The 25,922-nt window shown below is 35.6% G+C and overlaps 3 protein-coding genes across 15 annotated transcripts in view; all 3 read right to left on the reverse strand.

The window, feature by feature from the left end:
• Nucleotides 1–11,099, reverse strand: part of LOC126925044 (venom dipeptidyl peptidase 4) — a 512,928-nt gene extending 501,829 nt beyond the window's left edge. The window contains exons 1-2 of one of the 6 annotated variants that reach the window (XM_050740200.1): nt 10,519–11,099; nt 8,502–8,708 (exon numbers count right to left, since the gene is read on the reverse strand). In XM_050740200.1, the coding sequence (XP_050596157.1) occupies nt 8,502–8,528 (27 nt within the window). In that variant the 5' untranslated portion in view covers nt 8,529–8,708; nt 10,519–11,099. Of the gene's footprint in view, nt 1–1,662; nt 2,347–8,501; nt 8,774–10,518 lie in introns of those variants that run through there. The other 5 variants (XM_050740199.1, XM_050740201.1, XM_050740197.1 and 2 more) reach the window with 5 other exon arrangements.
• LOC126925057 (14-3-3 protein epsilon) overlaps nt 1–25,922 on the reverse strand; it is a 296,135-nt gene that overhangs the window by 247,177 nt on the left and 23,036 nt on the right. Inside the window, exon 4 of one of the 2 annotated variants that reach the window (XM_050740226.1) lies at nt 7,372–7,463. The exons of the other annotated variant lie outside the window; for it this stretch is intronic. Within the exon in view, the coding sequence (XP_050596183.1) occupies nt 7,387–7,463 (77 nt within the window). The 3' untranslated portion in view covers nt 7,372–7,386. Of the gene's footprint in view, nt 1–7,371; nt 7,464–25,922 lie in introns of those variants that run through there. 2 annotated transcript variants of the gene reach the window in all.
• On the reverse strand, nt 13,477–25,469 carry LOC126925050 (serine/threonine-protein phosphatase 2A 56 kDa regulatory subunit gamma isoform-like). Of its 7 annotated transcripts, none has more exons than XM_050740212.1 (9): nt 25,287–25,469; nt 24,714–24,776; nt 22,180–22,354; nt 18,409–18,611; nt 17,656–18,050; nt 17,245–17,578; nt 16,922–17,140; nt 16,633–16,860; nt 13,477–16,550 (listed from the first exon to the last, which is right to left on the reverse strand). In XM_050740212.1, exons 1-9 carry the CDS (start codon nt 25,314–25,316, stop codon nt 16,401–16,403), a joined length of 1,797 nt encoding a protein of 598 aa, XP_050596169.1. In that variant the 5' UTR covers nt 25,317–25,469; the 3' UTR covers nt 13,477–16,400. The 7 variants fall into 7 exon arrangements, with proteins under 7 accessions (XP_050596169.1, XP_050596170.1, XP_050596174.1 ...); XM_050740213.1 differs by lacking the exon at nt 25,287–25,469 and adding an exon at nt 24,928–25,205; XM_050740217.1 differs by lacking the exon at nt 25,287–25,469 and adding an exon at nt 22,794–22,926 and having other exon boundaries at nt 24,714–24,732.

Genomic DNA, 25,922 nt, shown 5'->3' on the forward strand with positions numbered 1-25,922 from the left:
GATATTTTCCGGCACAAAGCTGCTACTATAGTTCCCTCTTTGAATCTGTTACATGTTGCGCGCAACGCGGAGACTATTGCGAGTAACAAGCAGCAATGTTTTTCGATTTCTTTAGATCGCAGCCCAAGAGCACGGAAATTCAACGATCGAAGCCGGATATTCCGAATATTTGCCGACGATAGACGGCTCGGTAAATAGCCTGTCTCTCGTGTTGCCCTCTCTTTTCGACTCTGGCTGGAGTTACAGCGAGATATACGGGCAAGCCCATACCGTAAGTCAGGCCGTGCAACTACACAAGATGTTAAACTCAAGGAAGATGAAAGTACAAAGTCTGCTCGTGACACGAGTTAACTTCAAAATGGCTCGAAATGCCAAGATTTCAACTTGCTCGGTTGATGACAGCTTTGTTACCGACTGTTCCATGCCGACTCGCCTCTCTACGAGCAAAAACATTTAGCACTTCTTGCTCGGTGTCAGTCGGCCAAAATTCCCTCTCAGAAATTCGTTCTGCATTTCCTTCCAATTTCCTTCCACGAAAATTTCCAAAACTTTTGAATTTCGTAACAGTTATCTCTGTTGGCATGCGAAATCTTCCACCTCGCTCTTCTTCTTCCAACGATGTTACATTCGTTAACTTGGAAACCTCGCTGTACATCGGATTTACGATTAATTTCGTTGAAAAAATTCATTATAAATTGTACGTTCGATCTTCTGCAAAAGAGCAGATAGATATCTCGTGAAGAAACCGAGGGAACGCGGAGCAAAGAGGCAACGATGCTCGATATCTACTTTCATCGATAGCGCGATCGTTGCTTTCGCCTTGATTATTTGCAAAGTATCTTAAAAAGACGCTACAAAGATCTGCGAAGAGAAACGAGTCTCCGTATATTTCAATAGAAGAATTTTACCGAAAAGTATTCGTCATATAATAAACATCGTTGTTATCGGCGCGATGAAAAGTCAAGGGGAAATTGTTGAAATTTTCATACATATTTATTCGTTACGTCTATATATCGTGGGATGATTGTGAGAAAGACTCACAGAGAATGAAAGAAACGAAAGGTCGAGGAGAACCGTAGGAGAGATAATCTCCGCAGCCTGTGTCCCAACGTAACGAGGCAACGTAAGTGGAATAACTCGCAAGTTAAGATAAACAGAATTTACAATGGAAATTTCTTTTCATAATCAGTCGAGTTTTACTGAACTCCGTACATATTTTAATGCCGGATTCACAGGCCACGGTTAACCGGTGACCTGGTTGCCGTTGAATTAACCGGAAAGTAAGACGAAACTCGAATTTCTCGAGTTTTCAAAGCACGATCTTTGGTTGCTGTTGCGGTCGCAATTTCCGTATCCATTTTTCTAGCTGTCGCTTTCCTCCGTTAAGTGTACTCCTGATAATACAACGGAGCTAAATCATCGTTGCGTCTGATCATCACCGAACCAATCTACTTTGTTCCTTCGTAAAGCGACGAGCAGATCGAAAATGCTTTTAACGCGATAACCGAATTTACTTAAACAACAAACTCGCAATATACACTGTCGGTAGCTGGCGAACCTACTTGGACATTTATCGCGAAAAATTTCTCCGAATGTATCGCACGAAACGTCTCCAAGTGATTTCATCAAAGTTGTAATAAAAGTATGTGACAACTGTGTTACCTGTTCGTTTCGCGTTCCTTCAACTTGTCGTTCAATCTCCGTTGAAAGGCGTAAAAACAATAGGTTGGAAACGATCGAGCAGAGAAACTCGGCAAAATGCAAGATCATCTGGGTAACCAGGTTATTTCTTGCAAAGATAATTTGCAAATATTCCGCGCGAAAGCGCTGGTAATCCAAAGAATTTCGCCGTCCGTAAAAATTTCCAACCGTTAGAATCTTAAGAGTTCACGTTCCGGCAAGGGCTAAGAATATTTGCGTAGCCGTAGGAATTCGCAGAGAAACGGAATGATTAACGTTACCATGAAATCGTTTCGTTCTTCGACTTTACCGCGTTATGCACGACCCGGTTAAAAATAGCTCCACTTCCACGAGACGTAAAACGAGCCCGTGAACGCGTAATTATGATCACCAGGGAACGATGGTAACGGCTCTGTTTTCCAAACAGCAGGAGTTTTCATTAAAGGACAAACAGTATTCCGAGCCATTCGTTATCGCTTTATCTAAACCTCGTAACAGTTCGAGAGCACTTCGCGCCGTACGGACCTCTTGCACAATAGAACTGGTACGCAATTAGCCAAGTGTCGCTCTAATAAGGATTTGTAGGATAGGTTGGGTCAGGTTAAATCGGCCTGTTTACAGTTAAGCAGCTGGACAGACTGTTCTCGGATTCGTGGTTCGACCGTTGTGCTGTCGCACAGTTCGCGTTTATATGATGAACAGCGCGACTCGTTTCGCGTCCTCGAAATTAGTTTACCCTAGAAACAGGACGAAAAGTTAGTTAATCCCCGATGAACTCTAAAACCGAGGACTTTGTCCCTTCTCCTCTTCTTTTGTTTCCTTTTTATTTCTTCTCTCCTTTTACGTTATTGTTTCGTCGTTGTCTGCCGTTTCGTCTTTGACCATCTCGGTTTTCGCTTTTATTTTGCCTTTTTCTTTTATTATTGTTTCTTACGATGGCGAAGACTATGTCAAACGTGACTCATACGAACGTCATGCGACTCGTTTCAATGTTTGCAAATTATCTTCAGAGGATACTGCGATTTGACCTTAGACTTTGTTTGTAGCTTTCTTTCGAATGTCTGCCGTCCGTTCAAGCGTAAATTGGGAAAGAAGAATTGAATTTTCATTCTTTTTACAGCAATTTCCAAACGTTCCACGCGAAGACGGTGATTTCGTATCGGATGCGATCGTTTCTTCGCTCCACGCAAACTTCTTCTAATATTTCTCGAAAGGGAAAAACGAAGCGATCCAGCTATTTATTTTCATCGATACGAACATTGTTATCCTCGCGTTACGAACTAAAGAGTAAAAGAGATAAGAAGCGATAAAACGCGTAAAAAGTACTGCGATTCCAACGACCTTACGCAATTTTTTTACTCTTTCGTATTTAGTTTCTTCTCTCGATTAAAAAAAAAAAAAAAAAGAAAAAAGAAACGAAAGCAACGTCCGATAAGGAAGCAATAGCGTTGTATCCTTCTTTTTCTATCTTCGTCGATGGGAGAGAACCAGAAGCATCGTTGCGGATGCACCATAACGCTACGTAATATTATACCTTGATGGGAGCGCAGGCTATCGGTTATCAACTTTTTGAATTATCAACGGGCTAAGTTGGACATGTTTGTAACGGATCGGCAGGAAGATACAAACTTACGATGCACCGGTTTCGTGCTTCCGCTGTAAAGTTTCCCACGTTACGTTTATAGTTTACGCCCGCTTACATTAGAATTAGACCTAATTTCTGCACGTAACTGTGCGCAAAGCGTGTACACGTGTACGTATATAAACTAAGTGCCATTATCAGCTATTTACTTGTCTAGGTTATAACATCCACCGAGTTTCTAATTCAACTTTTATCCGTCGTATGTGAAATTGCTATTTTTTGATTTCTTCCTGATACTTGGTTAAATCCTTGAATATTCTACGAATAGGAATTTTATTTTCATGTAAAGTCGTTTCAACGTTTCCCTCTCTTTCTATGCTGGAACATGCACCAAGTACCTTTGATATTTCCGCCGATGTGCATTTTTAATCACCTTCTTCTATTTTCTTTCCTCGAATCACCGCGCTGCTGTTTCTCTCTTTGCCACTTTCAATTCCATCCGCAGCGTCCTTGCGGAACTCCTTTCTCCCTTTTATTAGCCTGAAATTTCGATATCTCTGTTTCTTTCATTTTTGATACCTTGCAGTGAATTTTTTTTATCACTGAAACGTTCCCGTCTCTTTTCGTTTTATCGCGGAAATTCCTTTCTTTTTTTTTTTTTTATCACCTTCCCCTTATTGAAATTTGTCCTCCTTTTGGTGTCCTTGCATCGCTACTTCTGATTGCCGTAATCTCTTTTGCCATTGTCCTTGCATTCCCCCTTTCATTACCACCACTCCTTTTTCGACGTCTTTGCGCCGATATTTGCTAATTAAATTTTTCTATCGTTGGAACATCGGCGGCTTCCACGTCCATTGATTTCACATTCTCCTCCAGGATTATATCAATATGCCGCGGCAATAGGCTGCGCATTTTTACGCGTCTATGGGAAGTTTCAAGGTAGAAAAGTTCGCAGAAAACGCATCACGCGCGAAAAATATATAAAACAGCCGAAATACCAGTAGCTGTTACAATATTCCATAGATAAAACAAATCCCTGTTTTATCTTTCCGTTATCTTCACAGGAATTTGCATAAATGTGCCTGATCGTCCCTCTATAGCGATATATTGGGTTGGTGACTAAACGATTGCGTATTTTAAATAAGAAGAAAAATTCAAAACTTTTGCTTAAAAATATAACTTTATTCAATTAGGTATTGTCCAATTTTGCCGTCTTTCAGGCAGTGCCATAATTCCGTGTTCATAAAACTTCCGATTTTTGCCACCAAACGTGATGTTACATGTATTTCAAATAAGAGGGAAAATTCAAAATTTTTGCTTAAAAATATAACTTCAAATATTCAATTAGGTATTGTCCAATTTTGTCGATGACCTTTTGCCGTCTTTCAGGCAGTGCCATAATTCCGTGTTCATAAAACTTCCGATTTTTGCCACCAAACGTGATGTTACATGTATTTCAAATAAGAGGGAAAATTCAAAATTTTTGCTTAAAAATATAACTTCAAATATTCAATTAGGTATTGTCCAATTTTGTCGATGACCTTTTGCCGTCTTTCAGGCAGTGCCATAATTCCGTGTTCATAAAACTTCCGATTTTTGCCACCAAACGTGATGTTACATGTATTTCAAATAAGAGGGAAAATTCAAAATTTTTGCTTAAAAATATAACTTCAAATATTCAATTAGGTATTGTCCAATTTTGTCGATGACCTTTTGCCGTCTTTCAGGCAGTGGCATAATTCCGTGTTCATAAAACTTCCGATTTTTGCCACCAAACGTGATGTTACATATATTTCAAATAAGAGGGAAAATTCAAAATTTTTGCTTAAAAATATAACTTCAAATATTCAATTAGGTATTGTCCAATTTTGTCGATGACCTTTTGCCGTCTTTCAGGCAGTGCCATAATTCCGTGTTCATAAAACTTCCGATTTTTGCCACCAAACGTGATGTTACATGTATTTCAAATAAGAGGGAAAATTCAAAATTTTTGTTTTGCTTTGTAAAAGTCATATTTATACGTGTAAATATAATCTCTGTTGTGCAAAGCGATGGCTAATACCAATGAAGAATTGTTACGCACCCAAAATTCTAATGATAATCAGACATATATATATATATATATATATAGTAATTAGTATTAGAGTATATATATATACTAATTAACTACTAATATATATACTAATAGACTATATATATATAATAATTTTATTTCTAATTTTAATCCTTGAGTATATAACAATTATTAATGTCAAATAGTAATACGCAATACGATCGGTAATACGATCAGCGTAGAACTTGCGTATCATGCGATTTTCCTGATATCAAGAACCGGGCTTTAACGGATACGATTTAATGGATACGGCGAAAGAAATATGACGAGCGATAAAGTTTATACGTTCGATCATTTTTACTGGCGAATCGGTAAAAAGTTGTAAAGATAAGGACTCGTAGGTTCAATTACAGTCACATTAAAGATAAGTAAGTTTGGATACTATTTCCAGACATCACGGTACTAACGCGTTACTTTTTCTCAAATAAATGATTATTGTCGTTCGTTTATTATTACGTCATAAATGTGTTTTAAAGTCTATAGCTGGCCATGTACATAGCGCGTGAAACTTACGTTCAGTTTCTTTCGCAATGATCGCAAATGCAAGAAACGTTAGCGTTAAAAAAAAAGAAAAAAAAAAAAGAAATAACGCACGGGTAAAGAAACAGATTAAACAGCCTCCTTCTTTCTTCGCTGAATAATGAATGAATAGATAAAGAATGCTAATGGAACAAGCTTGATTCTTCGTTTACGTGTGTTCAACTGAGAAACGTAAGGTGGACGTAAAGCTTATAGCTACGATAAATTGGAAACAGAGAGAATATCGCTTAAAACGAATGAAACAGAAAATAAAGGATTGCGCAATGATCCTTTGACATTTAAAATTGTACAAAAGCATCGTACGTTTGTCTCGGTTTTAATCCGCTGGATAAAGCAAGAATCCGGATAATCGGTAGCCAGATAAACGAGCTGCCACGGCGGCAACCTACTAAAGGTATTTTCTGAATTTAACAACGCCGTTAAGTTGAGGCTGAAAGTGCGTATAACGATCCGCGTAATATCATTGAAATTGTTGAGAGACACTTCAGCCTGTACTTCCGGTTAAAACCGTTCATCGCCGCCCAAGATTAAAACACGCCGTCCTCCGCATCTTCCTCCCCTCCCCCTCCCCCCCCCATAAATTCTTAAATGAAAACGCCAGCTCCCCGTTACCGAGCAATAAACGTGACATTATTTTTTTAACCTCGTTAATTGAAACGTTGCGAACATGCAAATTGCAAAAGCGAATAAATAAAGCCGGTATTTTTCCATTATCTTGACTCGGCTCGGATAAAACTCATTTGTATAGCTTCATTAATCCCCTGATTCTGCTTAGCTCCGATACGCTAAACACTTTGCGAAAAAAAAAAAAAAAAAAAAAAGGGATTATTGTCGATGATATTGAGATTGAAAATATTGGAATTATTATACGCCGAAATTACTTGGCGATAAAGAAAAATACAATTAAATACAAATAAATACAATGAATACGAAGAATAGAATGGATTAAAGTTATTCGAATTGGGTATGAAAATATCGACAAAGATATGGCTCGTGCGTAATATAATTGTTTCGCGTTTCTATGATATCCGGCACACACATGATGCAGCGATATTAAAGCTAATCTCACAGATGTATTTTTCTCAAGTACTTAATTCCACGTAATGAAAATGGCACTCGGAAAACATCTGCAATTGTAATAATTCAACGTATAAACGCAAAGAACGAATACAAAAAGTGTCTTTCATTTACAGACACGTTTTTTGCAACGACGCATCTCTATACAAACACGAAACCTAATCTGTCGAACGTTGTGATCTTTATTTTGATAGAACAGGATAGATCGTACGTAATTCGATAAAATGATATAAAACGGAAAATGTTGCACGTCCATTATTTCCTTGTAAAACGAAAGGAACTTTTCGACGACCTGATATATACGAAAAGTTCGATATTATTAAAATTAGCTTCACGTGTACGTATAGTTTCATCAAATATTTCATTCCACGTAATGAAAATGGTAGCGTGTCGTTCAAAGGAATCCGATCCTTTGTTCGGCACAATAGTTGCCAATTCCATGGTGGACGTGAAAAAATGAACCGCCCTCCGCTTCATTTTTTTAATCATTCAATTTGAATCCTCGCAAGAGACAAGACGGAAGCCCGTACGAGCGAAGCTTTTAAAATCGGCGACTTTAAGCGAGAAGAAAGATGTACGGCGAAACCTGGAGATAGAGAGGGCAGGGAAACGAAAGTTCGCTGATAAGAAACGAACACGGAGGGCTGAGGGGGAATCTAAGGGAGAAGAAACACGAACGAGAGGGAAGATCGGCGAAAGAAAGAGGAAACGCACAAAAGGGAAAAGCCAGCAAAAGAACGACTTTCACAGGCGGAACCCATAAACGGAGACTTAGCAAAAGAGCGATGTGACGAGAGAAGAAATTGTACAATTCGCCAAGTAGGAAAATAGAAATAGACAATGATGCGTTCTTTGTTTCGTTGTTAAAATATTTATCGGAAAAATAATTTAAGTGGGCAGAATGCACGATGCGAGGAAAGGGAGAATTTGAAGAAAAATTCTCCAAGTGGAAGAAGAAAAGTAGAAAATAATGCATTGTCCGTTTCGTTATTAATCCTTAACTACAGCCTCAGTTGACTCGGTACCCTTTTATTTGTTAAATCATTCTGTCGTAAAAATTAATCCAACATAGATTCGCCCGTCAACATTTGTTTGCCATTGATAATAAAATTCCGATAATCAAATGCATGGAAATTTATTCTTCTCAGAAAAAACAGATCTGTAATCGTCAGAGAGTTGAAATATTTGCTGTGAGATTATAAAATTATAAAAGAGAAGTCCATAACCTGCTATCTTGTAATTTATCTCACTCTCTCTCTCTCTCTCTTTCTCTCAATTCATAAGTATTATTAATTAGTGCGCAAGATGGTCATGAAGAAAGGTCTGGATTTGAGGAAAGATGTGGAGGCAAGTAACGCGAAGAATAAAATAGAAGGTGGGTACAGGATATTGGTCATCTTGGTAATTGCTTGGTAAAGCTCGAATCGTCACAGTTTACAGTCTGTGAAATTGCGTAAAATGAAATTGCGTAAAGTGAAATTGCGTAAAGTGAAATTATCTGTTACTCACGCTTATGTTCGGTCCGCCTTCCGTCATCGTTGTCGTGTTTCTCTTACGTTCTTCTTACTGACAGCAGCACACTCACCTTTTTTCTTGCACATTGCAGTTCGCACTTTAGTTTTTTTTTCCCTTTTCACTTTCCTACTTTCCCCTCGTTTGAGTGAAACATCGGGTCGCGCGTGTCAATAACTTCTTCGAGAATGGTACTCTTGTTCCCTAATCGAACAACTTTTGCAAATTTATCAGACAACGAGCCAATGTTTTTACGTATACAAAATTATCTAACGATCGAAAAACATATAACTCGATAACGATTGTTTTATCGCTCTTAATCCTACTTCGTTCTAAAAATTCGAATACTTTTTCCCTGTTATATTCTATCGCCACACGAGAACAAAGAATCGAACCGTCTACAGTGCTACGTAACATGAAACCTATGTATTCGTTCCTTTTCTAGTTTTATTTTATCTGTTCACCAATGTGCTACAATATTTTATTACTACGGTATATTGTACCAGCAACAGTATATTTCTTTATAGCTATCACCATTGAAATTTCGAGTCGAACAGAATAATTATAATAAATTATCTTGATAATTGTTAATTAATCGAACGAAATTTTCGTCGTAAATAAATTAACACAGTTTTCAAACGATATTCGTGTTTTCTTTACAAGCTTACAAAATAATCCGTTTTACGAAATTTTTGTTAAATTTCCGCCTTTTTCTTTTTCTAGAGTCCGTACCCCCGCCCCGATTTCCATAATTCTCCGTTTCCCCGGAGATTATTTCAGAAGAAGGAAAGTCAGGCGAAATGAAATACAACTTCTTACTTGGAACGAATTACTTCATTAATCACGGAACTTTTGAATTACCTCTTTTTTTTTTCTCGCGGCGTCTCTCTTCGCGTCCTTTAAACTCCGCAATAATTAACGAGAATCAGTTCTCGAGGTATCACGGATGCAATATATAAGGATTTCCCGTGTTAAAACACCGGGCTTCCTCGCAAACATTTGCCGATCTTTTTTACGAAGGACATTTTAATACCTGTCTGCTACATAAACTACTGGAAAGTGGGCAATTTAACCACAATCGCGAGTAAAAATTATGTATTGATGAACAGTGATTGCATTATACGTAACGAGGAATTGTTATTTTATTATTATGAGTTGATAAAACTAATTTTACAGATATTTCTAGGTATGCAATGAAATACTGACATTTGCAAGAGCGAAATAGTTATGGAACGATTTTTCAATCGAATTTATATCTAGACCGTGGATATGTGTGCATTTATTGGAAATTTCAATGCACAAAAATATCTAGAATACGTATAATATGCAAAACTATAAATTAGTTGTTTTATTAAATCCATTGAAATAAAAATAGATAAATACATTTGTAACCATTGTACCATTTGAAACCACAATTGAATTGAATAAAGGCTAAACACGTATATACGTATGTATATGTATCAATATGCACCGAGCAATTGATTTACTAATCGTACAAAAATAACCTATATATTTATAACCATTGTATGTTTCGGAGACATTCTCCAATTAAATAAAAGCTAAATGTGTATATACATATGTACACTGTATGTACATTATTGTATTCCTTGAAAGATTAATTTACTACAATCAAATAAAAACTAAACATATATGTACATTATTGCGTCCCGTGAAAGGTTAATTAGTCAAACCGATTTATCGTTAATTTTTTCACATTTTTTCGCAAACCCACGTAAACATGCGTAAACCAATTCATACATAACAAAAGTGACACATTAAGAAAGAAAGAAAACAATTAATAACGTCGATTTGAAAATTAAAGGAGGGGGGATGTAAGCGCGGGAATACAAATGTACATACATAAGTAAAAAATGAGAAATAGCTAACATGGCAAATTTGTGTCGAAAAAATAACCTACGACAAACACGTTTACCATGTATTGCCAATGCAACTTTTAAACATTGCGAAAGATCGCTCCGTTGGCAAACTATCCTTGATAAATCTGTTTACGTACACATTCAGCTAACTGCGACACGATTTCTCCTCCAAAAATGACGTCTTTCAAGCTTCTGTCATTCTTGTACCATTCCCGTAGAATTCACTGGTCCGAACCACCGAAAAACATGTCCCGAATAACATCTCCAAATACATCGCACTTTCTCCGTCACATGACCTCTAATTACGAGTTACGAATTCGTTTGTTCGCTTTCACGACGTTCGTTGACAAGTTATAATACCGAGGAATCAACGAACGATCTAACAAGCTCCAAAAATCCACTCATTTCATATTAGAACACGGTTCAACGGATTGTATCGAATTGAACACAAAATCGAATCGTATCGATAGTTAACTGACACTAGACGAGATCGAAAATTCTATAAGAACGATCGCCCCGAGCTATTTGTCGTTGATTTCACGGACGATACACGCGCACGACTTAGATTAATATACGTCGCTCTCCCAATTCAAAGTCAAGTTTCATACAAAAACCGGTCACGTAAACAAAAATAACGCATTCGACTGTTCGAAGTACGATCGAAAGATCATCCAGCTTCGACGGCTGGCGGCGTACTAATAACGGACAGCCACGAAACGCGGAGAGTCTGCCTTACCGGCGCAAGCGTCTCTTCGAAGGAAGCGCAGATCACTGATACCAACGCAACACCGCCATGGGGAATACCACGGAACACAAACACATCGATTGTATAGATACCTGTTGAATGTCGGGAGTCACCGGCACGTTGGCGGTCAACTAAATCGAAAAGAGAGCGAACCGGCATCAAGTAGATAGATGGGCTACAACCTTCTGTAATCTCAGGACATGTCCTTCTTCGAAATCGATGATCGCCTTCGTTAAGCCTTAACGCTACGACTATACTTGATTAATAAACTGCGAATTTTTATACAAACTCAGAATATAATTAATACAATTAAAAACGTAGAATTTGGATAGTGAATTGTCTTTTATAAAAAGCATTATGCTTTAAGTATTTTATGAAATTTTTCATATTACGTTCATCCTGTGTAGTTTTACACCTTTAAATTTCCTGTAAATGTATACAAATCCGCAGTGCAATGATTGAAATATTTATAAAGTTTGTATCAAAGAAATGAAAATGAAAAATTTGTGAGAAAATACACGATAAAAGAAGGAAATACGTTTCCGTCCATACATTTTACAGCAAGTTATCAGAGTCCCTAAAACTGAAGTGTAAAAATTTCTATGAAATATCAAGAATTGATCATCGTGATAGGTCTGACGTTAAATACGACTTTCGTTAGAAGACAAGAGGAACATTTTATGAATTTCGACAGGTTCAATGATAATTATGTGATCAGATAACGAAATTGAGCAACTTATATAATGTAGAATCGATCAGTTTGGCTTCTGAGAGACTCAGATATAATTTTGTATTTACATAGCTATACCTTTTTTTATAAAATAAATCTTTGTGTCTGTATGTAAGCGCGTATACTTCTATATGAAGATTCGTGGAACCTTGTTTCTAAAAATTAAGTTCAGTTATCGATATGGTGATAATGATGATGTATCTGGCCTTGCTGTTTTTTTAGAGCAAAAATTTTTAGAAGAACAATTTATGAGAATATATGATACGAGTTTTTCTCGAACTCTCAGCAAATGTACCTTTAGAATGTCCTAACGAGGATATGGAAATACTATAGAAACGAAAACATATAAAATAATAAAGATCAATTATGCGGAAGGCAGAAAGACAGGTATGTAGACTGGTTGAATATTTTCATTGAAGTAGTTGAACATACGACGTAATAAATATATCTGAAAAGTAAAAAGTGAAATTTCTTTATTTCCTTTTCGGGGATTTCAAGGATTGAATATAAGAATAAAATAACAGGGACCTTGTACACGAACCGGTGTATACATTTTATTTCTTCTTATGTATACTTTCAAAGACCTTCGGATATTATTCAAAGAGTAAGCTGGACTGTAGAAATATTCTCGGCGACATCTGATAAAAAGTCATGTAAATTGAAACTTGGGATTGCCCTGTATCGTGGACGCAGGCTGTGGAATCCTGTGGTTTCTCCCAACACGTACTGACGAAAAAGGAAACAAAACTGCAGCTGGTCTGAGTGCAACGTTCAGGATGCCATGTAACCACAGTTTATAATCCGTGCACCGACGAATGCTCTCTGTCTCCAGTTTTAAAGCGAATTTATAACTGTACCACGGTAGAGAATGGTTTTTACTAAGAAAGGACAAAAATTTCAGGGATTATAAAGTTGTAGGATTTTAGAGAATTCACGGCTGCAAGAAAATCATACCGTTTCATTATAATGATTTATTTATTATAAAATTATGCTTCCAACAAATTGTAAGGAATATATGCATGCATGGAAACGAATCGATCGGACAGGCGATCATTAAAAAAATTTTGTTAATCGAACATTGATACACAGTCCTGTACGCGTTCCATCATAGATTCGTATCTTCAGTTTTGAAGCGAGTCACTGTACATATGGATCTCTTTATATTTTATAAACATTCCTTTCTTCCCTTCCTTTCTTTTTTTTTTCTTTTTTTTTTTTTTGCTTTCATTCTCCATCGAATAATAGTTCTCCCGAATATTTCGTAGAACTTTACGTAAGGAAGAACAGAGACGTTTCTACAAAACTCAAAAGCTGTCTACGATAGCGTGATTCCTCATTTTCTAAATCCAGAAAATCCTTGCTCCTCCTTACATAAAACATTTAAAATCATTCTTTCGCATAATAGGTTGTTTCTCTTTCTATCTAAAAAATACACGATTATTGGTTGACTTTCATATCATAAAAAACGTATAAAACATTGCTGAAAATGAACCTTTAAACTCACTCGAGGTAATCCATACAGGAGTTACAAGAAAACGATCTACGTCGAATGAAATCAAATTTCATTTTCTCTCTTTCTCTCTCTCATTCTCTTTTTTTCTTCTTTATTTTCTCTCTCTCTCTCTCTCTCTCTCTCTCTCTCTCTCTCTCGTTTCTGTTTTATATTATTTAAACCTGGCACAATTTGCGGGAACGGAAGTCTGGAAAATTCGATAATACTCGACCAACGATGAGCCAGTAACAGTCTTCTTGAATATTTAAGCACGAGAAATTCGAATGGTCTTCTGATCCTACTATAAAATTCGTAAACTTCAAAGATGTATCGTAGATGATACAAGTGAAAGAATAGACGCAGTAAGAGACGAAACCTCGAAACATACATTACCGGAGGGACGCTTCTATCGAACAGTGTTATGTATTTATTCTTGTTCGCGATTGATTTCAACGATTGAGAAATACAATGTAATCCCGATAATCCACATTAGCGACTTCACTATCGGAAGCTAACAAAGAAAGAAAATAAGATAAAAAAGTGAAGAGAAACGATGTCATCGAATATATTACATCGATCGAATGCAATTTAATTACTTATTGTTCATCGAAAGGAGTATCATTGAAAATGCAAATCTATTCAAATAAAATAGTCTTACTAAAAATACTTTTATTATTAAATACTTGTTGCACAAGATACAGTGTGTTTTCAATTAGATTTATCGAGATTACACTGCACTTGATAATAAAAAGTATCGACAAGAATACTTATCGTTTAATGGTTTTCCGTAACAAAAACAGCCATTCTCATCCTGAAGGGGCGATTAAATAGTAAATAATTTTTCTTTTTTTATATTTATCTCATTTGGTTTTAATTTTCGTTATTTAATAATAAGTGCTAACCGTATTTCTATTCTCAACAAGTTCATTCCTTACAATGTTTAAACATAACAGCCTGCCAGCAGCGCAAAGACTAAAGATATTTCGCTTAGATCGTAATCCTTTTTTTTCTTTTTAAACTTCACTATTTTCATGGTATCGGAATCCCTATATCCAATAAACAAGAGTAACACGAGGAATTAGCCAAAAAGCCTTTAGTAAAGATGCTGAGGACGTAGCTGGACCACTGCTCAATGACCATCCTCGTTATTTTTTCCTCGACTCCTAAATTTGCTTCTATTCTTCGCATTTCTTTCTCTTTTCCTTTGCTTCTCTTACCAGCCACAAACTACTATATAACGTTTTACTTCTCTCTTTATTTTGTTAACCGCGAAACTGACGGAGCAATGACACAACGTTTTGTATAAGCCTTCTTGAAAAAACTTGTGATGCAATCACACCATTTTGGTAACGTCACGTATAACTCGTTGCTTATTATTTCATTTTTTTTTTTTTATTTTCTTTTGTTTCAACGATTCTTAATTATAGGCCTCTGGCAGAGGCGATTCTTGCGAATGCGTTCCACAGGCATCTAGGCACGACAGATATAAAAGTAGTACATTCAGGAATATTCAGATTTATAACAATCAATATTCTAAAATAGTGCTATCACGTTCATCTAACTCTAAAACGACATTTTCATTTCTTTTTGCAATTTTTTTCGCTTTTCTTTCTTTTTTATTATTATTATTATTATTATTATTATTATTATTATTATTATTTGCCGCTAAATTACGAGCTGATAGCGTTGAAGCAACTATATACCACTTGTGTATCATTAAATGTCTGCCGTTTGCGCATCAGTGGAAACCTCGCTCAAAAGAGTAACGCCTCAAACTTGCATTCTAAAATTTGTTTTCTTATCTTTTTTTTTTTACTATTGTTAATTATTACGACATCAAGCACGCGGTCATTCCTTCTGACCTTTCGAATTCGTATAAAACTTTTTTGTTTATTTAGAGTATATATACAAGATGTATATCACCGGAAGTGAACAAAAATTTATCAATTAATTCAAGAGGTGATTCTGAATAAAAAATATCATGTAGAAGTAGTTAAAGCTTTGATGTGTCTTTAGAAGAATGTTTAACTCTGAAATATTTTATCAGAAATTGTTATTTCATCACTTCGCTTAGTGATATTTGCATTTCATGCGCTTTTAATACATAAAAAAATAAAAGAATTTATTAACACTTTTAGATAAAACTTTCTAGAAAAAATCCACTCCAAATCATTCCCAGAATCAACTTGTAAAATTTTGTCCACGTGTTGTGACTCACCCTGTATATATAGTGTTCGATAAACCATAAATTCCTATGATATGAAGAAAATCCCCCGCCAAAAGCAAGACAACCTGTTTTAAAACAATTACGAATGAATCTTAGTAAATAAATCGTTTGAGCTTTCAGTTCGACCATTAACTTCGTGTATGATCTAACCTGTATGCCAAGTATCTATTGAACATCGAGCACAGATAATTTAAGAATGTGAAGACGTACATATAAGTGTGAAAAACTGTCTTATTGTCAGCGATAGATTACTCCATACACAAGAAATCTACAATTTATAAAATACTCTGTGTATTATTTAATACACTTAGGACCCTTATTTATTAGTTTTCTTTTACATCTCATTTTTTTTTTCATTTCTTTGATAGCGAGTATGTAGTATTTTCATAAATCTCGCGATACCTTACGTAAATCAACTCGAAGAGTATATAGGAAGTTATCAGCAGTTTTCCTTCCTTTTTTTTTTTTTTTTTTTTTTTTTTTATAGATTACTACGGACATGGATACATCTTCCGAATGTGCTGGGTGCAATGAGAGAAAGCTTTCTTTTCGTTTACCGAGATACAAAGAAAAAGCTATTACATATACATATCTTGATACTTTTTGATACAAGAGGGAGGGTGGGGAAAGAGGAGAGAGATAATTATGACAATGTTGACTTCTCTAAAGGATCAAATTCTGTTGCAGACGGTTGTCGTCGAATGTTGTGACCGCTCGATTGATTCGATCCGACTCATCGCTGTTTCGTTTCTCTCTTCGAAAAAGCTAACTCCCAAAATCACTGCAGCAAAAGAGAGGATATATGGGAAGAGATTGCGGTAGAGACTAGCAATTGTTAGGATCCGGTGGCGTAACAAGATATTCGTCTGCGCGTTTGTGATCGGACAATGCCCGCATTGTGTACGTGTCTTGGGGTAAGTCGCTTTTCCTTCGCAAAAGTGGCTTTGTTTTATTGGAGTTGGTCATTTTTTTTGCCTATGGCAAAAAAGATTAATTTAGACTCCTGAATAAACAAACGATCAAGGACGAGAGAAAGATCGATTCCGATCTGTCATACCTCGTTCGCTTTCGCTTCTATCTTTTCCAATGTGAGCGGAGTCTGATCTGTATCACCGTCTTCGTCAGGTGGAGGGCTGTCTAATTGTTGTTGCAATATCGTGCCAGATGTTGTATTCGTAATACCTTTTAGAGCAGCATTGTAATTCGGATGTCTCATCGCTAATGCTTCAACGCGCATCCACGCTTCGTCCCTGTCTTTCATAAACTTCCTTTCTCTCTGTCGATCCTACGAATATTTCAATCAACATTATTCCTTCGTCCTTGTTTCGTAATAATTAAAAACGTACCTGATAATACTGTTGTGTACACTCGTCGAATACTTTCTGATTCATCTCCATGAATAGCTTCAATGCATTATAAATCAAGCCGTGAATAGTTTTGTTCCAATGATTTCGAGAATTTCTGTAGAATGCTGGATACATGATTGGTAGGATGATTGCATAGTTATCCGATATAAGGGACATTATGTATTCGTTGTTCCAGTAATACAGAGCCCTTTCAGCCACCTGATAAAAACACGATAAAATATTTTTTATAAATATTAATTCATATAATATCAAAAATTGTGATTTACATGATCTATCATTAATAAAAGGTATATTGACAATACCTGAAAGTGTGGAGATGATACACATTTCGCTAATTGTCTAAATAATGGGTCCATGACTTTTTGAAATTCCGCAGGTTCAATCACATCGAGAATTTCTTCTAGCTCATTCAAAAACATTACTTCTTTAGGGGAATGTGTTTTCGGCCAAAATTTTAGCAGGCTTCTAATAACAGGTTCAGTCAATGATGGATCCTTCTCCAGGAACTGAACCACGCAGTATGCTAATTGCGGATGATATACAGAGAGCGATTTGGCTTTGTGTAAAGGTAAAAGTACCTTTAATAGAAATATTTTGTGTTCTTCTTTTAATGGTAGTGCGAATCCATTGATTATACTAAACAAACAAACAATCGATAAACATATAGCATACTATAAAACAATTATCGTTTACAATGAAAAATTCAAAGTTACCTTCCCAAAATTTCAAGGAGTTCGGCAATTCCATTATGGTGTTCGGTTTCATATATAAATCGATAAAAAACATTATTTATTTGCTTCCTGATGTACGCTCTAAGTCCCAAAAACTTCCCATAAATCCTATGAAGCGTTGTCTTCAGGAAATCTCTTTCCCGAGGATCCTCCGAGTCAAATAGTTCCAAAAGTTGCAACACGAACTTCTGGTCTATGTAACGTCTAGCGATGGAGGGCTGGAAATCCTGAGACTCGAGCAATCGTAAGAAGAATTCGTAAACTAGTTGCAAGTGAGGCCAGGCTGCTTCCAATGTTGGCTCATCCTCTTCCGGATCGAACTCCGCTCCGTTCGGATTCGACGATGGTGGAAGAGTGCGAAACAGATTCACTGCAAACTGAAAAATTTTGAATTCTGAATTAGTAAAATCGCATACGAGTAGTAGTTACAAAAAATATTTACACGTCACTGTATTTGTTATAACATTTGCATACTAAGTAATTGGACCCAAGTATATACATTACATTTCACATTATATAATTACAAAAATTTAATATGTACTATTGAATTGTAATATTAAAAATGAAACGTAGGCCCTAACAATAAATTCATTAAAAAATAACAGTGCCACGTATATACGTGCCATATATTTTTTATGACCACTATAAATCCTTCTTTCATGAAACAATCTGTTAGCAATGGACTTACGGTCTTACTGGCAATGCATTAAGCAGTTCGGGTTAGGTCATGCTCACCATGTTCACCGCTTCAGGGTAGATCGCCTCCGTGATCACGTTTTTGTTCTTGGTGACATATTCGACCATCTCGTTGAGGGCAGTACGCTTCACCTCTTTCCATTTTAGATCCGAAAGAGGATCGGTCTCGAAGTCGAATAGCACACAACATTGCCGTAGTTTCTGGATGAACAATTCTTCTCTTTCGTTTCCTTGTTGAGTTTCTAAAGAAAAATATTAGATTTTTAATTATCTAGTGAGTTCATGGATTTTGTGTATTTACTAATATCTGATGAACACATTTCAGATTTCAGGTACATTGTATACTCACATAGACCTTAAGTTTTCCCTCTCTGAGGATACATACGCGCACACATGCGCACACTTGTCACTACGTCACTTACATATACAGACATGTATACCTTGGATAGATCCATGGACTCTTTCTCTTGGACTCTCTCCCTCTTTCATACTTCTGTTTCCCCCCATAAATTCCTCTCCCTCCCTCTATACAAACAGACCCATGAACATGCATACACACGATTTACATCAACCATGGACTCTCTCTCATGGACTCTTTCTATCCCTGTTATACCTTGTTTTCTCTCACACTCGTAAACTCTTATCTCAAACTTTCTCTCATACTAAGTACATTCCCCTTTCTCTCGCATTCTTGCATAGATTTCCATTCTTTTGCTCAATGAATTCCCACCTTTTCCACATTTCTTTTTCTCGTACATTCTCTCCCTTATCCTCTTAAACGCTCTCATGAAACTCCCTTTCTCAATTGTTTGCTACTTGTCTTGAACTTTTCGTAATTTCGTACGCCTGCCTCGTAAATTTATTCATTGTCTTTTTCATTAATAATTTCTCCCTCTTTGGAGATTCTTTCATAGATCCTATCCGTCTCTCTTGGACTCTTCCGTTTCTCACGTCTCACCTTATTTCATTGACCTATGTCTTTCTTTTTCTATAACACACTCGTATCCTCTCCTTCTTTATACTTTTCTAAATACACGAGTTCATACAATCGGAGAAAAAATAAGTGAACAGTTAGTGGAAATAGATACCAATAAAGTTTTGCTCTATTTACTCAAGAATGTAGACATTGCTTTTCTTTATTTACTATCTAATCTATATGCTATAAGAATATATAAACAATATATACAATATATGTATATATACAATATAATATATACATACACATTTATATATCCATATATATAGAAAAACGTAGTTATAGGTCTGATGAGTGCAATATAGGCTGTGTATGATGTGAGAAAGGGAATGAAGAAATGTGTCGAAAATTAATTTGTGGGCCAAACTCCATCTTGTAACCGGCAGAAAAAATGACTAATAAATGTATTAATTAAAACGACATATAATAAGTAAAAGTTAAATGTATAACACCAGTAGTAGTTTAATCAAACTTCATTAATACCCACTTCCACTATCTGTTCACTTATTTTTGTCCCTGACTGTATATTTTGACAATTACTGGAATTAAGACAAGAAGCAAACTTCAGAGGTTTCATTACCGATTAATAGGGGTCGTAACGGTTGATAATGCGAAGTGAAGTTGGTCAAGTAAGGTTTATTCGATTCTCGAGATAAAACAGTAGCCAAGGCGAGCCCCTGATGGAAGCTTGGACTTTTTGGCAGGCCACCAGTCGAAAAAGGAATATATCCATCCACGTGAACCATCTTATTGTCCAACAGTGTCTAACGTTCTCTGATATCGGTCACCGGAACTTGTCTCCTTTTCCCCGGCTCGGTTCACGGTAAATTACATCCCTATACGCACCGGTTTCCTTGTTCACATAACAATCTGTTGCTTCGACGTAACTGACCGTTCTTTCGGAGCAAGAACAAGTCACATCTCCATTCGTACGTCGATATTAATTCACGACGATTTCGTAAACGTTTCGTCACCTAACTTATCGGTTTGTAATGGACGCAGTGGAATCAAGGGAAAAGACGCGTTACGAATTCGAATAGAGAAAATACCGCTGCTATCAAAGGCCGTTTGAACGGGAAAGGACTGTTTATGTTAGAAAAGTAGGAATCGCGAATGACGCATGCGCGCATGCGTGAACCACCGCGCCTTACAATCGATACGTTCTGACGTAGCTGCTTTCGCAATCCTCTGCGACTGGGATTAAAAAAGCAAAAGTAACTTAATTAATTGTCTTTTTTGCATCACAGTTATATCGATTTCAGTTTGATTTATAAATTAAAAAATATACTAATTTTTTAAACAGTCAATTGGAAAAAGTACGCAGTAGTACTTATCACTGTGTGTATGTACATACATGTATTAAAAAGTTACTGTTTCCATGATGGCAACGATGATACATATATTTGTTGATATCGTTTTCATGAATGAAAGCGAATTTAATTTTATAAAGTGTTCGCTATTAGAACGACGTTAAGGATTATTTGAATCCAGATATCATTTAAAATGCATGAAACAAACGGAAGTCTGTAGATTTCTGGTCGATACATCGATCACTTAAATGCTACCGTCCATACACCAATTTCCCCACGGATTTCTGTTCCATGGATAAAGTTCCCTATCTGATTGATAATGATCAAAGAATATTCGATATCCTTTCACTTTTTAACTCTCGTTCCTCCTACTTCCTCCGCTTCTTAAATATTCTATTCCTTTTTTCGCAATTAAATTTCGCTTTCATTCATGTTACTTATTCAAATATCTCGATTACGCGCCACAACATTTTTTTTAACTAAAGTTCTTCAAGATACCTCCGATCAGTCGGAAATGTAGGTCAGTTATACATTTCACGATGTATATTTCTAGATCAAAATCGTCTCTCACGAAAAATTTGAAAACTCCCTTAAGTCCCAGCAGGCGCATACAATGCACCGTGAAATTTTAAATTAGAATGGCAACATTAATCACTCTGATATCTTTTCACATTCGATTATTTTTTTATATATCGACGAGTACTCGAAGGTTTAGATATCGAAATCATTGAGACATTTCGATTTATCAAAACGGCAAAATGCACTGTAATTTAACTTACATAAAACATCAGTATATACCTATAAGCAACTACATACACTCCAATATACGCTCGGTGCATTCATTAAGTATATTGCGGTTTATTCCTGGCAAAGGATAATAATGATAAGGTTTATTGCTCCCACTTTGGCGACTTGTTACACTAATCAATCATTATATGGCAATCATTGCTGAAGAAAGCGGAATTGTTCGCTCAGAGAACATTGAAGGCATTAATAGATCCTGATGAATTTGTCGCAGGATGAAATTTCTAAGGAAATTGATCATAATTCGAGCTGAGAACTATTACGACTTTTTTTAAGTCGTTCCAAAAATCAAGTGTATTATAGTAATTATTAAACTGGGAAATTTTATGTAGTTTCATAGATCTATTAACGTAACTAAAGAAATAGTACCCATGCAAAGACTTATTTCACCTATTAAATATTATAAAATGTAGTTCACTTTGAAGATCTTTTTATATTTTTGTATATTAGGAGTACCTATTTTGCACATTTTTACATTGTTTAATTTCCTATAAGTACATAGAAATCCGCAGTTTAATAATTATAAAAACTAATATTTTTGCAATTTATCTGGAAAAATCTTCTATTCTGAATATTTTTAATAATAATATTGTAATTAACAATAATTAAATATTAATAATTAAAATAGTTGTAATTTATTTTTTCTATAAATAGCTAGAAACTTTTTTACTTAATTTTTTATCAGATTTTCAAGTAACAAAATTTATTTCATAGACTTACCGGATAGAAGCGGCAACTTTTGAAGTTCACGATTTTTCGATATGTTAAATCTTGAGCTACTTTGCCGTTTATCTTTCTTTATCACAGGGCCTCCGGGTTGGTATTTGATTTTGTTGATCAACGTTGGTGGTGGCGGTGCGGCGGTTACCGGTGGTCCTCCTGCTACCTTATTCGTCTATGAGAGAATAGAAATAATTTTATAATAATAAAAACTTATGGATACAAAATTTGTTTATATAAAGATTTGTTAATGCAATGTAAAATTGCTGATACAATGTGTGCATGAAAATTACATATGTGAAACAACAAATAGTTTGACAATTTGACTATTAAGAGAGAGAATTCCTTGTCTAAATGTGCACTTGATCTATGTTTCAACAATGGAACAACTTTAAATAGAAATAGGTGCAACTTTTATTTGGTATAGTGACTTACATATCTTTTATAGTACTCATCAAAGTATAGTATGTTCTTTGAAAATGTTTTGTATCGCATAAAGAGATGTCATCAAGAGAAATTTCATCGTGCTCCATTATATATAATTCAGAAATGATAAACAAAAATTGTCTGCTAAAAGCAAATGTATATGTCAGTCTATGCGTAATCCTCATTACATTCAACACAATTGTTCCAACGTTGCATTAATGCCTGGCTTCCTTGAAAGAAGTTTTGTGGTTGATCTTGAAACCATTTATGCACTATTGGTCTTGACTCTTCGTCTGAGCTGTTGTCCATTTAGAGTATCCTCTAGTGGCCAAAAAAGATGACAATTACTTGTGAATGATTTTTAGGCAATTATATAGTACATAGTAACACTTTTATTAATATTTTGGATCTACTAGTGTAAAATGAAAAAATTGAGATAGAGGTGCAAGAATGACTTCAACACCAATCACAAAACTTCTTCTTGAGGAACCTAGTTGATGGTGGTAGTCCCTGAGGAAGTGTATTCCATAACAATTAGGCATAAGTATATTCCCTCTTGGCTGTGTAAGATGAATTTTGATCTTTCTTGCTTCTATATTTGCTGTTAACATGCTACATTAAATCTTTCGCTCTGTTAAATATTTTTGTGATTGATTGAATATTCTTGAAAATACATGCATATATGTATATAATTTTGAAAGTTTCTACTTTGCTTTTTACCATTACAAAAATAAACAAATTTATTAAGACAAATTAAAAAATACACTAAAATACTAAAATTATCATGAATACATGATTAATAATTTATATGCTTTAAATAATAAATTATTACCATTATTGTAATAATTATTATTAATTACGAGATAAATTGTCGTTTATTATAATATAATTAATAATATTGTAATTGTAAAATAATATTGCATGCACAGAGCAAATTTATGAATCAAAGATGAAACAATTTTTCGTGTTTCAATACAATCAATTGATACTTAATCGATTATAAATTTTTTCGTTATCGGCAATCGATAATTGAATAGATGCGACGCACTTTAGTTTCTTAAGCAATGGATTACGCAATATTTACATAAATATTTTATTTTCATAAATAATACCATGCTACTTCATAATATTATTTGTTATGATTCACGTGAGGTCAATTTTATCGTATTAACCATAAATATTATAAATTACATTCTTTAATCGATATACTGAAACCAATTATTTACATTGTAGAAATTAGAAGAAATTAGAAAAAATGTAATATGAAATACTTTTTATACCGACTAAATATACATACCAATCAGCGAATAAGATAAAAATTATATAAATATAATGCCAAACTCACAAGCTGAATTAATTTGCTATGTATACAATAATGAACATATTACTCTTTACAGTTTATTAACATTGTTTAGCATATATTTAATTGCGCGTAATTCCATGCTTGGAATTCGCTCCATTCATACCGTAAGTGATTGCACTCCACATAGATTGTACATTAATTATGTTCAGGAAGCGTGTTAGAAAATAACGCATTATTCCGCTTATCTTTGAAATCATAAATTATTTTAACGAGGAAAGCCACATATGCTCGCGTGTAACGATATGATAAGAAACATAAGCCAAAGAGAAATATATATCAGTTAATTCGTAAAGCATCTTTCGTTTACATCGTTTTCTATTTATCAACTAAGTCCACGCTTAAGCGCCACCTGTGCCAAGCAACATTTTTTTCAATGAGAACTTTAAAATTGTTTTACGAAACGGTATTCGTGTAATACTCGCTAAATAAAAAAACAGTACTGAGTAATTATATGGTAAAAGAAGCGTGTATTTTGAAATAAACGCATGTACACAGCTCAGCGAAGAGACATTTCAGGTGGCACACGATGTCGAAGATGGACACTGGATCGTTTCCAGAGGATAAATGATAAATGAAGTTTCTCAGAGAAATGACACGACACCAAATAACTTTAATAAACGAATCGGTGACGTGCGTAAAGATGAAAAGAAAAGATCCACGACAGAAAGAATTAACTATGACAGAAGTCGACTCGAATTGAATCGAGCCACATCAATAAGAACATAGAAGAACGATATAACCTCACCTCGTCACTGGTCTCGCCGTCCTTGCCGTTCTTTCCCTTGTCCTTGCCGATCTTCGTCGCATCCTGGAACAAAACGAGTTAATTGCACCGCTTTATACCAGCGTACAATGCCACGACAGCACCGATTCACATTCAAGACGCGATCCGCAAATAGACGAGAACTCGCACTTGCGATGTCACACAGAACGGAAACGCGAGAATTAGTTAAAAGTACCATTGTCAGGTTCTTGAAACGTTTGCTCGAGAAAAATGCGCCAGCGAAACGAATATCAAGAAATCAGAATCACGCTACACCCTTCGGTGTCTCGGCTACCGGGGTTGTTTCCCCGTACTCTCTTTACTCTCCCTTCTTTCTTTTCTCTCCTATCTCTGTCATCTTCTAACTATCTATATCTCTCTCATGCCCATAGACACATAGAGACTACGGACTACGGACTCCTTCTTTCTCTGAAGCGCGCGCGTGCCCGCGATCTCTCCTCGTCCAAGGAACACTGTTTTCACGTATGCGAGAGTACCAATCACATAAAAGACGATTAGAGGAGACAGGAGCGACATGCAGCATAATGAACGCACCTTTTCTTTTTTCGACTGCCGACTCGACATATTATCGATCAAAAATTAGGAGTACGCGTGATCGAGTCAAATGCGAGTTAGCAAAGTTCGAAAACACGTAGTAACACATCGATCAGCAGAAACCGAGCCGACACGAGACACTCAGAAGCGGCGGCCATTGGCTACGCTTAGCCATTGTACTTTCAGCCGGCGATTCGCGCCACTCACTGAGAACGCTTAAGCTTACTTTTCCCTAGTTCTTCCCTTCAGAAACTTCTTTTTATATGTTCCTTTTATCTCAGCAAGAGCATTCTCGCTGTTATTCGAATTATCCGCGTGTAACACGTGCTAATTAAATATTTCATGAGTACCACGAGTTAACGTTACAGGGATCCGATAATTTGTAACGCGCCTCTGCTATGTTCTACGATAACACAGGTTATAGTATTATTAATATGTATACGATACACCATTGAAAGAATCATTATTACAAATCGCAATTTTGAACTTTATTATGTTGAGAATTGTTGAAATTGAAAGTGTGATTTTACAGGAAAATAAAAATTATTTCCATTGTCTCACCTGATAAATTGTAAAATTGTTATTCAAAGTATGAAATCCGAAATTTAATTGTACCGTTTTAAATGCATTCAAAAT

Source organism: Bombus affinis, chromosome 15 (assembly GCF_024516045.1).
Source record: "Bombus affinis isolate iyBomAffi1 chromosome 15, iyBomAffi1.2, whole genome shotgun sequence".
In the NCBI taxonomy this organism is placed as follows: domain Eukaryota; kingdom Metazoa; phylum Arthropoda; class Insecta; order Hymenoptera; family Apidae; genus Bombus; species Bombus affinis.